This window comes from Pleurotus ostreatus (assembly GCF_014466165.1).
Source record: "Pleurotus ostreatus strain PC9 chromosome Unknown scaffold_8, whole genome shotgun sequence".
Taxonomy (NCBI): Eukaryota; Fungi; Basidiomycota; class Agaricomycetes; order Agaricales; family Pleurotaceae; genus Pleurotus; species Pleurotus ostreatus.
In genome coordinates this window covers 1,145,120-1,158,268 of record NW_023503163.1, presented here as the reverse complement: position 1 = coordinate 1,158,268, position 13,149 = coordinate 1,145,120, and the positions used below count along the sequence as shown (strand labels likewise).

The window sequence follows — 13,149 nt, the reverse complement described above, 5'->3', positions numbered from 1 at the left end:
CAAAGAGGCTCATTCAGGGGCTACTGACTTTCAGCAAGTCACGGGAGCACGGGAGCAGATTCAAATTACTGCACTCGAAACGAGTCAGTGTACTCCCTTCTTGACTTTGACCACTCACGACTGTACTTCCAACTTCTGCTCCAGGCCCCGCTCTGACAGAGAGACGCGTAGAATCGCCTCTATTATTATATGGCACCTGTGCCGTCGGTCGACCTGCGCGCCGTTCGAGAACGCCTGAATACGTTTCGCGACACACCCGTCGATAACAATGGTTGCTCGGACGTCGACCTTCAGCTCATATATAAGTACTTGATCGAACATGAAGCAACACAGGACGCGCCACATTGGTTCTGCGAACAAGCTTCGCCGCTGACAATCGACGCTGCCACATTTCTGCTTCGATTACGCGCATACGATAGCGAGAGCGTGCTTGTTTGGCTCAATAAACTAAAGGAATGCCTACTGGGCTGTGCAGGGTGTGTTAAAGGGCTGGAAGAGGCCAAAGTTACAGCTAGGGACACGTGTGTTCGATTGCCTCTCGTTTTGTACCAAGAATGCTGATGTATCTGCTAGTTACTTCGGTGCTTACCCTCGTCAAACAATGGACGCTTTCTTCCAGAACCTCGAGGGGTGGCAGGCCTCTATCATCTTGGAATCTCCCGCACAAGACGATTCTAACTGCATCTACCAAATGGTTTCTAACTTAACTATCCTCGAGAACCCTCAGGTCCTCGCACGTCTCGACTCGAATCCACCTACGCGCCGGTTCTCTGCATGGCCTTTGAACCCGCCTCCCGTGGGATTGTTCCCGCTCCTTGTACATAAGAATCCACAGCTTCGAGAGTGGGCGCGGCAATGTTTAACTTCTCAGAAGATCCCGATGACTTTGGCCCAATTTGCTCCAGCGTATAAACAAGTCGTTACACAATTAGTGGATGTTCTTGACACCGCATCACCCGACCCTTCCTTCTTCACTACGGATCAAGTCGAACTCTGGAAGGGGTTCCGTGATTTCCTCTCTCACTTGCCGACGGGAGCCTTACTGCCCTCTAGTGGCCAGACTGTTGACATTCGCCGAGTTATTATAGCTCACCTACATGATTCAGGTCCACGTTCGTTGAATGGCTCCCTGCGCCTTTGTGTTTGACCTGATAATTTCTCGTAGAATTTGTCTATGTTCTCCACTCGTTTGTGTTTCTCCTCAAGCGACTGGGGCGAGATACATGGCGTGGAGAGAGATCCGAATACTCTTTGGTTGTTTTCGACGCTGTTAAAGACAACGATAGCTTCCTGGAGTTACTGTCTTCTGCTGAACGTCCTCAGTGGCTTCTGAGCTACTTCTCGGAATTCATTCACGCGGTCCGAGAGGTTCCATCCTATGGCGAAACACTCGCCAAAGCTGTGGACTTTATGTGCGAAGAGCTGCAGCACGAGAGATTCCGTGACTCTCGACCAGCCATACTCTTAGCTGCTGTCCAAGTTAGTTGGTTCTCCTCTTTTCATTACCAAATTCTGATCACGTATGTTAGCTCCTCACTGCTGCCTATCGAGGGTCGCTTGCGGCTGTCGAAGCAAGCGCTGAGTCCTCAGACAAGGCCCCTGAGGTCGCAAAGCGCCTGGACACTGTCCTTAATGTCCTTGATATTCATTCCGAAGCGATCATTGCTGTGGCCTTTGATCGAGCGTATAACGATGGCAAGTGGGAGGATGCACGAAAGGGATCCCGAGAACTCGTGAAATCCCTACTCATGGAAGATATTCATTGCCTCAATCAAAGTATCAAGATGAATTTCTTCGGGAAAAATGCGTCTAACATCTATCCCATGCTTCGACAATCGTACTGGGACAGAGCGTTTGGATGTCTGCAAGTTGACGACCACGCTAGTTATGGGTTGATGATCCAAGCCGTAGCCGCAACTGCGCATCTGTCTCCTTTGCACAAGCCCGCGTTGGAAGGATATCGCCGTGACAAAAAGGTAGCACCTCTGACACCTAACGACCGACACGCCATGGAGCAAATCAATGCTCACCTCCTCGCTATTCACTCTGGTTTCTCCAAAGCCATAACGAAATACACCAACGCCCACTTTTCCGCCGACATTTCAAAATTATTCCGCGTTACGGAAGACGTCGTGCCCAACCTCATACTCACGATGATGTCCCCCGTTAAATTGGTCAGCGAGTCTGCCCAATCTATCATCTTTGCGGCGTTCGATGTCGATGGTCGGCCGGAGGGGTTTCAAGCTTTGCTACGCGACTTCCCTTTGCCTACGACCAATGCTCTGGTTACGTTCCTGCGCAGTTTCATGAAGTACGCCAATTCCATTCCGGATGCATGCAATCTCGCCACTGGCTTGGTTAGATGTTTTACCGACGTTGTGGAGGCTTTGTGCTCCAGTCTAGACGGTCTTGTGCATAGCCAAGAGTTTCTCAAGGCTGGGGGCAAAGGCGAGATGACCTCTGCCCTGCTGCACTTATGGATTTCGATGGTTGGAGCCAACTGTGTTATATTCTCCTATGCACGGACTTGGGCGACATTCTATGACAGCAACAATATGGTCGAATGGATGCGAGATGCCCTCATCTTTGGCCGCGATTTGATGGCCCAGCGAGTCGTTCTCGAAAGGGCTATTCTATCAGCTGCGAACCCGACGGACCCGACAGCTGACAGTAAGAAGGTCGCGGATGTTCGAAAGAAGATGATTACCGAACTACAGGCATTCTTACCCCAGCTCGCCAAATGGCTCAGACTCACGGATGAGGAGTTGTTGTATCAATCCTTTTCTCTTATTGAGTCCGTCCTGGATTGCTTCCGGACCACCGACACGGAGCCTAGCGAAGACGGCCTTGTGAAATTACGAAAGGTCGTTTCGGATGGTCGGAAGAACGATCGCTCAGCGACTCGCCTTGACAAAGGGCGGCTGTCAAAATTAGAAGCATTGTTAGAATGTTTCGATGACGATGACGATTCTGCCAGCCCTCCCCCCAAGGAAATCGAAAAATCCAAAGTATCAGGCTCGTCAGCGCCTCGCAAAGCACCCCATCCCGTGGTTAAAACTGTTCAGGCCAAAATTACGAAGCCAGTCGCAAGTTCATTGAAGATAGCTAAAGTCAGGGAAGCGGCTCGGCAGTCCTCGACGGCTCACTACTCGAGCTACAAACTTGAGGACGACACGCGTGTTCACCCATTCCGTAAAGCATCTGGGTCTTCGACGGTTTCTAGACAACCTGATGTCGCAAAACCACGACCTCGTACGGAACCAAAGAACGAGGCTGCGGGTGCAGTGCATGAAGTCAAAGACTCCTCTTCAGAAGACCCCGACAGTGACGAAGATAATGATAGCAAAGGTATCAACTCACTCATCAAGCAAGAACGCCAGGCTTCCACCAAAAAAACCGCGGAGAAGCGCAGCATCAAAATCATCGATATACCTGGAGTTGTTCATCGGCCCGTGCAGCGGCCTGCCAACCAAGGCAAATTCAAGAAGCTGAATCCCGATTTGTGGCCCTTGCATCGAGCCATCTTGTGCTGGTCTTTTGACGACAAGAATCCTGAGCCCCCTCAATTAAGGTCACGAAGCAGTCAACTCTCTGTCCCCGATAAATTCGATGATTATAATCATTATTTTCGAGTTTTCGAACCTTTATTGCTTAGGGAATGCTGGGCCCAGTTTCAGCGGTCTAAAGATGAATCTATGGAGAACATGGAATGCAGCATCAAGGGGAAGGACAATGTGAATGATTGTGTTGACATCGATATTTTATTGCGCGGAGACGTCCCCCCTTCTTGGAGAGTAGTGGAAACCGATATCGTTCTATTGACGAACCGTGCCAGCAATCGGTCTACCCTGGCGCGTGCCATGTCTACTATCAAGAACGAGAGTGGCATTATCGCCAAAGTACGATGCTACTTTGCAAACAAACACGACGATCCTGGTCTACAAATTGACGCCAGCAAATATATTTGGAACATCTCTCGGATTTTCAGGTATGTTCGCGAGTTGTTCAGCTGTTTCGGTTGTGCGTTGACGGTGCGTCAGTTTGAGTACAATTAATCGCGAGTACGCGGCACTTGTGTCTCTACCGTATTATGGTCTCCAGGACTTGTTGTTGTGGCCGCGTCTCCCAACTCTGGCCAACCCGAAACAGAGCGATATTGATAGTGCCATGACGTCGCTCCGGGTCAATCAACCTCAAGCTATTGCAATCCTATCCTCGCTCAATTCTTCTGGACTCTCTCTCATCCAAGGGTACGTTCTTTGATTGGACTATTTCACCCCTCTCGACCTCTCCAAAGTCCCCCAGGTACAGGGAAGACGGCAACCATTTGCGGCCTCACAAAGCGGTATTTATCCCAGCAACCACAGCCCATAAAGACGCCTGGGGCATCCAAACGCTCAAATGAAACACCTGTGGTTGGTCCAAAAATTCTGATTTGCGCACCCAGCAACGCCGCCATCGACGAAGTTGCCCGCAGGATCAAGGATTCTTTTACAGGGACAACCTACAAGGTCATCCGAATAGGTGCCGATACAGCCATCTCGAACGCTGTCAAGGATATATCGTTGCATTCTTTGGTTGACGAAGCCATGGGTGCCACGCAAAGTGCACTCGACGAATCCATCGAGAACATGCGGCGAGTCCAATCAAGTTTACACGGACTGAGGGCATCAGAGCGGCAGATTAGAGAAGAGATGGAGGCTGCACAGGGCAACACAATCCGATTGGCGGAATTAAGTCAACGGCTAACTTCTCTGAACAACCAACGTCGCACACACCAAGAGGAATTCGGCGCTGCCCGTCAGAAAAGGACGTCCACTAGGCATGCATTTGACGCAGAGCGGCGTAGCGTTGTCACTAAAATCATCAATGAGGCCCACGTTATTTGTTCTACTCTCTCAGGAACTGGCCATGAAAGCATCCAGGGCTGCGACTTTGGGCTGGTTGTCATCGACGAAGCAGCTCAGGCCATCGAATTGAGTTCTCTCATACCATTTCATTTCCCATTTCATCACTGTGTATTGGTTGGCGGTATGTATGACACTCAGCTCGCCATCTGCATCCACCTGATCACGTTTTAGACTCAAACCAGCTACCTCCCACCGTAATTTCTCAAGAGGTAAAGATGCTCTCGTCTAAGGTAGTTGAAGCTGACAAGGCGTTAGGCGACACGTTTAGGATATAGCCAGTCCCTATTTGTCCGGATACAAAAGCAGAACGTTGAGCGCGTGCACTTGCTAAGGTATGTCCAGTCGTTTGCCTCCCCAGTCTGTTGGCTTATCGCCCCACAGCATACAATATCGGATGCATCCAGAGATAAGTCAGCTTCCTAGCCGCGTCTTCTATGATGGCCGGCTACAGGATGGACCCTCTATGGCCGAAAAGACAGGGAAACCTTGGCATTCTCATCCGAAATTTGGTATCTACCGGTTTTTCGACATTAAACGCGGTGTCGAAGAACTCGTCGGCCAGTCCCAGAAGAACATCAGCGAATGCCAGGTGGCTGTTGCTTTGTATGGTCGACTTCGTCAGGAGTTCAGTTCACAGAACTTCTCAGTTGGGGTTGTGACGATGTATAAGGCCCAACTTCGCGAGTTACAAACGCAGTTCGAACGTCGCTTTGGGAGGGATGTAGCGAAGTGGGTTGACTTCAATACTGTAGATGGATTCCAGGGTCAGGAGAAAGATGTTATTATCCTTTCTTGTGTTAGGGCTGGTCCTGGCCTACAACGTGTCGGATTCGTCGCAGGTGACCTTCTAACTTTGCTCTGGCCCAATCTTGACTGACAATCCGGCAGATATTAGGCGGATGAATGTGGCTTTGACCCGCGCGCGATCTTCTGTCTTCGTCCTAGGCAATGCAGCGACTTTAGAGCGTAGCGACAAAACTTGGGCCTCTATTGTCCAGAACGCACGCGAACGGGAGCTTTTGATTGACGTACGTCGTGTAACAGTACCAGGATCCTGTGGCATTGATCGTAATTCGTCCAGGTTGACACCTCTTTCTTTACCTCGTCTACGCTAGCAACTACACCCCGGGTCCCAGTACCGTCGAAGAAATCGACGGTCCCCAATCCAGTGATCCCTGATGACCTCGTACCGCCGAATCAATACAAAGCTCTCCAAGCGCACTCAACCACAAATATCGGCCAACTCCCTACAAATGCTGACAATAGGGGTACGAAGAGACCTGCTGAAGAGACGCCTCAGGAGCAATTAAGGGATACCAAGCGACCTTCGATAACGCCAGAGAATATTGAACACTCAGTACGGGAAGGGCCATCTATCCCTCGTGAAGTTCTGCAATCTTCTACATCCACACTGCAACAACCCCGACCTCTTGCAGTCAAACGTCAGAAGGCGACTAATGCAATGTTCATAACAAACCAGTTTAGAAGGAGTAATACTGTACGTAATCTCTTCCCGGAAGTATATGGACCTTAAGTACTGATGCGCTCACGACGCTTGTATCAGGTATTACAATCCGTGAAGAAACCTAAAGGACAGTAGCACATGGATTTCGCGCATCTAGCATAGATCTTGCATTACAAGCATCATATTACTGTATTTCTAGCATAGTACATGAATTATTTTTCTGTATATTTTATAGGCGGGAGCTCCCAACGATGTGGTCCGAAATAAGGGATTGCGACTAGGAGCCCATTACTGTCAGGAGCTGGTCTCGAGAACGAACACAACGATTTGCCCAGTGAAGATAACCAGCTAGGGTTGATCATGGTTAAGCCTACACGAACGTGATATGTCAGCACCTGGGGATACAAACCAGACAGAAATCCGACCTTTGAGCCACGCGCGCGAGGTGCGGACAACCTCTGTATATATGATATATTGAGGCGGCGAAGCGCTCGCAAGGACCGACGAAGGGTGGAGGAATACATCCTCGTCGATACCTATGGCGCGATATGGTATACCCTTTGCCATAGAATACTGTGTCCCAGACTCAGTATTTTGGTCTACCAAGTCCTTTCTGATAGCAACTTGATCAATGAATGCGCCAGTCAGTAGTTGTCGCAAACTCTTCAACTGTGAAGATATTTTAGCAGGCAAAGGAATAAACGTATAGATTAGTGTACCTGTAGATCGCTTGGAGGGGGGAGCTGAGGCGTAAACATTGCAGATGTTCCGAGAAAACTGGCCTCTATAATGTTGCTAATCTGCGATCGTAGTTTATGGATTTCTTCCATCATCTAATGCTGGTCAGGAAATGAGATGTGCCAATACATTATCCGTACCTTTAACCGAACAAAATGGTCGGCGCAGAACTTGTGGCCCCCTCCAGCATACTCATAGGCACCGACAACGGAAAGAATTTTGAACGCATCGCTTATCGAGTTGCCAAGAGACGAGTGGGTCTACATCACCGTCGGAATAATGATAAAGGGGGGATATAACGAGATGACTCACAGCCATCGTTTGGAAGTACGCTTTCCGTCTTGCACGTACAGCTTCTGACGACGAATCGTCTCCGTCATCATCGGTGGCTAAACCTTCTTCGTGAATGAACGGGTCACCGACTGCCAACGCAGCCACCACCGCGATAACATACGGGAGGCAACCGTGTTGCTGACCACTAACCAGCATCCGGGAGAAACGTGGGTGCAACGGGAATAAGGCCATGGATTTCCCCAACGCTGTGATCCCCCCGTCCACCGCACCCGCGCCCGCACCCGCGCCCGCACCCGCCACAAGTCCTGCAGTAGGTGAACATAAGGCACCCAACATTATCAGGAGTTTCTCCGCTTTTCCCAGCATATTGCGATCAGGGGACGTCGGGAAAGGGAAATTAGCGACTACATCAATATGCATGCTTTTCATCTGGAGAACGATTCCTTCGATGGGGGTACGAAGGATCTCAGGTTGGGTAAATTTGTCGAAGTGGTGTTCAAAAAGGGCGGAGGAGTACAGGCGATAACAGTGACCCGGTCCAGTGCGACCGGCTCGGCCAGCACGCTGAGCGGCAGATGCTTTGGAAACCCACGTAACTTGGAAGGACTGTATTCCGCTCGATATATCATAGCGCCGCTGTTAAGGTTGAGCGCCATCATCTAAACCAAAAGGACAAATTATGGCGCTTACTTCTTTCGCTCTCCCACAATCAACGACGTAGCGTATTCCTGGTATCGTCAACGATGTCTCCGCTACGTTCGTTGATACAACAACAAGACGAGAGTTTGGTGGCGGTGTTTCAAAGACCTTCATCTGTTTGTCACTTGGAAGCAGCGAGTAAAGGGGGACAATATACATGAAAGCTGATCAAACTTTGACATCACTTGATTGGCCTCATGGTTATGGAAGGACTTACATTCGGCCTCGGCGGCACTGAGACCCAGTTCCTCGTCTAACGCTCTCTCATCATCGTCACTCTCTAAGTCATCAACATCGAAGGCGCCGCCTTCATCGCCACTAGGAATTACTTCAAGTGCATCGAAGCCCAATTCCATTTCTTCTGCCTCGACGTCAGCTGCAAACAGATCAAAATGTGGCTGAGGTTGGTTGATAAACACCCTACCCTGATTAAGTGCTATATGCGAGATCGTATCCGTAGGAGATATGACCGCCGGCTTGAAATTACGGTTGGAAAGAGCCCTCTTCCCAAACATTCCCTCCAGGCGCCTGCACACGCCATTGATCTCATTCTGGCCGGTCAAGAATACAAGAATTCCTCCTGGTGGTAACCTAGTGTGGATCTTACCGACTTTGCGAATGGCTTCGTTCACGTAGTCCGACGATGTACGTCTGCTGAAGTGGATGGTGACAGGATGTTGACGGGCCGCAACATTGATGATGGGCGGGGGCGAGGGAAACAACGCCTTGTTTTCCGCGAAATCGCTGACCCTCAGTGTTGCGGACATGATAACCAAGCGCAGAGGCTGACAGTATCGATGAAAAGAATCCAATGAAGCGCGAGTCGAGACACACCTTCGCACCATCTTTCCCATCTTTCCACATGTCTTCTCGTAGTTTCAAGACTCGGCTTAACACACCGATCAAAATGTCCGTGTTTATACTCCGCTCGTGAGCCTCGTCGATGATGATTACAGAATACTTTGTCAAGAGGAAGTCGGTAGCCAGTTCACGTAGCAAGACACCATCTGTCATGAATTTGATTGATGTATCCGGAGAGACCGTTCCGTCATATCGTATCTGGTAAGAGACCTTCGAGGATGTCAAGGAAAGTTCGTGGGCGACGCGTGAAGCCATGGACATAGCAGCGACTCGACGAGGTTGCGTGACCCCAATCATACCGGGGTTATCTATCCAACCATATCAGTGAATCATAGCTAACGATTTGGCTCAAAAAGATTTCGTACCGCTCCCAGGCGTCCCGAACCCAGCTTCATACAGAAACTGAGGGACCTGCGTTGTTTTTCCACTACCTGTTTCGCCACAAATGATGACGACGGGATTCAAGAGAATGGCTTCCATGATGGGTTGTTCCTCCGCTACTATTGGTAGAAGGAGGCGAGATTCTTGGACTTCCGAGGGTCTTTGGATGGTGATGTCTTTGATTCGAGTCTGGCTCTTCAGCGAGTTTACACGGGAAGCGAAGGAGGTGCTAGGGAGTTGATACGATTCTCCAAGAGGACCATGCTTTCCTTCTGGCCGTTCGACCTTTCGTTTCTTGGCTGGCGGGGGAGCGATGAAATCCTCGGAGGTCAGCGGTGGATCTGAGATTGTAGGCTTTGGCGTTTCGTAACCCTTGGCAGTCTCTATCTGCTTCATTGCCCACTGCTTAAATCCAAGAGAGCGCCCTTTTGCCTTAGGAGGCTCCTCCACTTCGCTGTTGTTGGAATCCTTACTCTCCTCACTGCCCGAAGAGGAAGAATCGTTTTCAGAATCAGAGCTATCGAAGGACGTGTCCGAGTCAGAGTTGGCCTGACATTTGCGCGTCGGCATCCCTGTCCACGACTACAACGATATTCCGAAGTCAATCAAATCACACTGTTTGAAGATTATTATAGATACCTTGTATGTCGACGGTTTGGCCTTCCTGCGAGGAGAGGATGGTCGATCTTTACCACTTTGTAGCAATGCACTGCCTACAGAAGGAGGATCGTTTATGACCGTTTTTCTCTCATGTTCTTTTCCCTCCTCCTCCTCCTCCTCCTCCTCCTCCTCCTCCTCCTCGTCTGAAGAACCCGCAGAGAAATGTTCATACCGGTCAAGAGGACGTTTTCGCGATCCAACCTTGCCGTCTACAATCTGTCTAACTTGTTTGTCCTCTGATCGTTCTAAACGCTCTTGATGAGTAGTTGGCTTTCCAGTGCCCAAGGTTGACGAAGTGTGTAACGCGAGGCTCGACGGCAATTCTGCTTGACTCTTTCTGGACGCGTATCAGCAGATTGGCACAACCTTCGGCAACAGAACGCACGTTAGCTTCTCAAATATATGGACCCGCTCCTCCTTTTTCAATTTCTTGTCCTGTACGAAGCGATCAGAGGCTTGCACCACAGGGAGCTTGTCCTGGCCTCACAATGTACTTTTCAAGCCTACGTTTCTTCTTGCTGTTCCAAGTCGATTCTGACTCAGCTATTAGCTGGTGAGGGATCTCAGGAGTATGCTAATGCAGTGTAGATTTCCAGAACCCACCGCTTGCTTCAACTTTTCCTTCTGCTCTCGTTCTCGCTCCTCGGCCGTTTTGGGTGCCAGTATAGCAGCATTGGGGTCTGATTCGGTTTCTGGCTGCGACTTTCGACGCTTGGCTGTATTTTTCGAATTTTGTCGAGCTTTGGCGTTATATCTGGTACGGGTAGGCGGCCCCATTTCCCTCGTGGTCGAATATTGGTAGAGTCAGCAGCCCGATCATCAAAGTACGGAAGAGATATGGGCGCTTCGTGGCGCTTGCTCCGAACGATTGATCTACACACTGCCTCAGTCTGCCTGTCTCAGTAGAGAATCATTCGAAACGCGAGTAGGCGAGTAATTCAGTCCTATGTTCTACCCTGCAATCTTGTCGAACGGTTTCATGGCTTCAGGCTGATAGTCTTGCTGGCCAGAAATGTAAATAAATCCGTCTTACCCGACCGCACTCAATGCAGGCGTGTCGAAGCACCTGAACGTTGAACCCCATAGCCTTAGCTTCAGCGCTCCGCCACCAAAGACCATGGAACATAAAGAGATTCGCATACTCCCCTCCCAAGTCTTTGCGAACCCTTCGTTCCGCTGCCGGCAGCGAGTTGCTCTTTTCCAGCCCAACTCACGTCAAATTAAAACCATGACGGTCACATCTACTGGTATGTCTTACTCTACATCCAGCTCCTTTTACTCATAGAACAAGGACGACAAGTGACGGCAGGAAACCCAGCGATAGCAAGACCCTTCGCCATTATGCAGCTTGTTGGCGGCGCACTGCTTCTCATCACGCTCGTCACTGCCATACTTGCTAAGGATGTCAAGCGGAATCTTAGCTGGATCAGCTTCTGCTCCGCTAGTATTATATCGTGTGTCGCCTACGACTTGCTCTTTTTCGTTGGACAACAAACTGGCCCGTCGCCCGACCGTGGGCTGTGTCTCGTCCAAAGTGCACTGGTACACGCAGTCCCAGTGATGTGGGTATGACTGCCTGTTTCCATATGCATAGTCTAATCATGATCCAGGCAAGCTGGGGTGAACTTGGCCTTGATCGCTCATGTACGTTGCTTGGCCAGTCTACACGGCCTCCAGTTGATTACAGCCCACTTCCAGACCTGGACCTCCGTCCGCGCCGCTGTTTATCAGAAGAATAGGGTTTCCCGCTGTAATCTATTCATTTTGGTAATTACTACCTCCATCGCCCTCTCCATTTGCGTCTCATTATCAAGCCGAATCCCAGTTCGTCGCATTCCCGTATATCCTAACGATAGCACTCTTCCTCGGCTTCCTAGTGGTACGCCGCATCCCCTTTCATCCAACCGCATTGCTTGACCCCGCAACCGTAAAGTTTGCCATCCAACATCCGCAAACAGTCGAACGGGACAACATGGGCGTTTATTGCAAGATTGTATTTGACGGCGTACCTTCGAAAATCACTGCAGGAATTTCTGCGGTGTTGATGCTTGTGTCCGTTATATTCGAAGGTGCAAGGATTCGTAGTTTGTAGCCGCCTCGATCGATTGCTTATGGTTACATCACTCAGTAATCGTTGCAAGAATGCTAATACGACACTGGAAGTTGCTTTGCCACAGTGGGATGCCCCGCTCGTTTGTCATCCGTGTACTGGTTTTCAGCGCCGTCGGGGGCTTGGTACTGGTGTGCGTCTTTCGAGCGCTCCCGCTTCAAACATGTAGGCTTATCAACCATCTCAGCCTGACGATGGTCTATGTAGTATCAGATGGCGGCGGCACGGGCGCCGATTTCATTATGGCATCTCGTACGCTACTCCCCCGCCTTTTAACATGACAGCTTCTCATTGAATCCTGCAGTGCCTCTAATATCAAGCTTAGTATTTGGGACACAGGAGGTGCGTCCGTGACTGCCCATCCGACCTCAGTCCGACTCACTCGCGCCATTCAGGACCTAATACGTGCGTGGATGTTCTGGAGGCCACCTAGACCTATGGCAGTGAAGCCCATCCGGGCACGAAACGACAGTGAAGGAACGTTAGAGTGATTATGCCTTAGCCATCTTACGGCTTAACTGGTCTCGCGCCGGCATGCAAACTTGTATGTGATTTCTCAAACTTTATTGAAGCAGGACGTTTGAAGGCTTTTCCTCTACTGTATGAGTGTCGGAATTCTGATCATGTCGACACGGACTTGTATGTAATATCTTCCATCGTTTGTTCAAACACCATCCACCCAAACAGAAGTATTTTCCTCGAACGCGATGGCCGGAGCATGGTTCAGCTCTGACTTTGTTATAGTTCGTCGACTCCGAAAGTTTCCAACCCGCCCATCCTCTCGGACCCTCCACTCTTGAGTCTATCAGTTGCTCCTGTCGTTCCGCGCCCAACAATTCCAATAAGCTGTCGAGGACCCTCCGTTCCGTCACCATTACGTCTTCTTAGTGGGGCTTGGGTCTTATGGTCAAACCCCAACCAACGCGAACATGCTACTCATCATTTTGACTAACTTAGGCTGTAACTTTACAAGGAGATTATGCCCTTCAACCCTTTCCCTTGCCCAGGCCGATGTGCCACCTGGCTTTTCC

At 50.0% G+C, this 13,149-nt stretch overlaps 2 protein-coding genes across 2 annotated transcripts; one reads left to right on the top strand and one right to left on the bottom strand.

Moving 5' to 3' along the window:
• Positions 1-6,587: 6,587 nt before the first annotated feature.
• ECM16 (putative ATP-dependent RNA helicase DHR1) lies at positions 6,588-10,785 on the bottom strand (the record flags this gene model as incomplete). Its single annotated transcript, XM_036780213.1, has 13 exons — positions 6,588-6,745; positions 6,801-7,044; positions 7,095-7,208; positions 7,254-7,373; positions 7,426-8,043; positions 8,098-8,270; positions 8,324-8,891; positions 8,941-9,275; positions 9,333-9,930; positions 9,988-10,345; positions 10,394-10,443; positions 10,496-10,558; positions 10,612-10,785. The coding sequence occupies 13 exons, from the start codon at positions 10,783-10,785 to the stop codon at positions 6,588-6,590; spliced, it is 3,573 nt and encodes a 1,190-aa protein (XP_036627596.1).
• A 451-nt stretch (positions 10,786-11,236) lies between these two features.
• On the top strand, positions 11,237-12,609 carry PC9H_010719 (uncharacterized protein; the record flags this gene model as incomplete). The annotated part of the gene is made up of 10 exons (XM_036780212.1): positions 11,237-11,255; positions 11,300-11,570; positions 11,619-11,652; positions 11,707-11,775; positions 11,834-11,887; positions 11,942-12,077; positions 12,137-12,251; positions 12,306-12,370; positions 12,423-12,460; positions 12,514-12,609. 10 exons carry the CDS (start codon positions 11,237-11,239, stop codon positions 12,607-12,609), a joined length of 897 nt encoding a protein of 298 aa, XP_036627595.1.
• Positions 12,610-13,149: the final 540 nt, after the last annotated feature.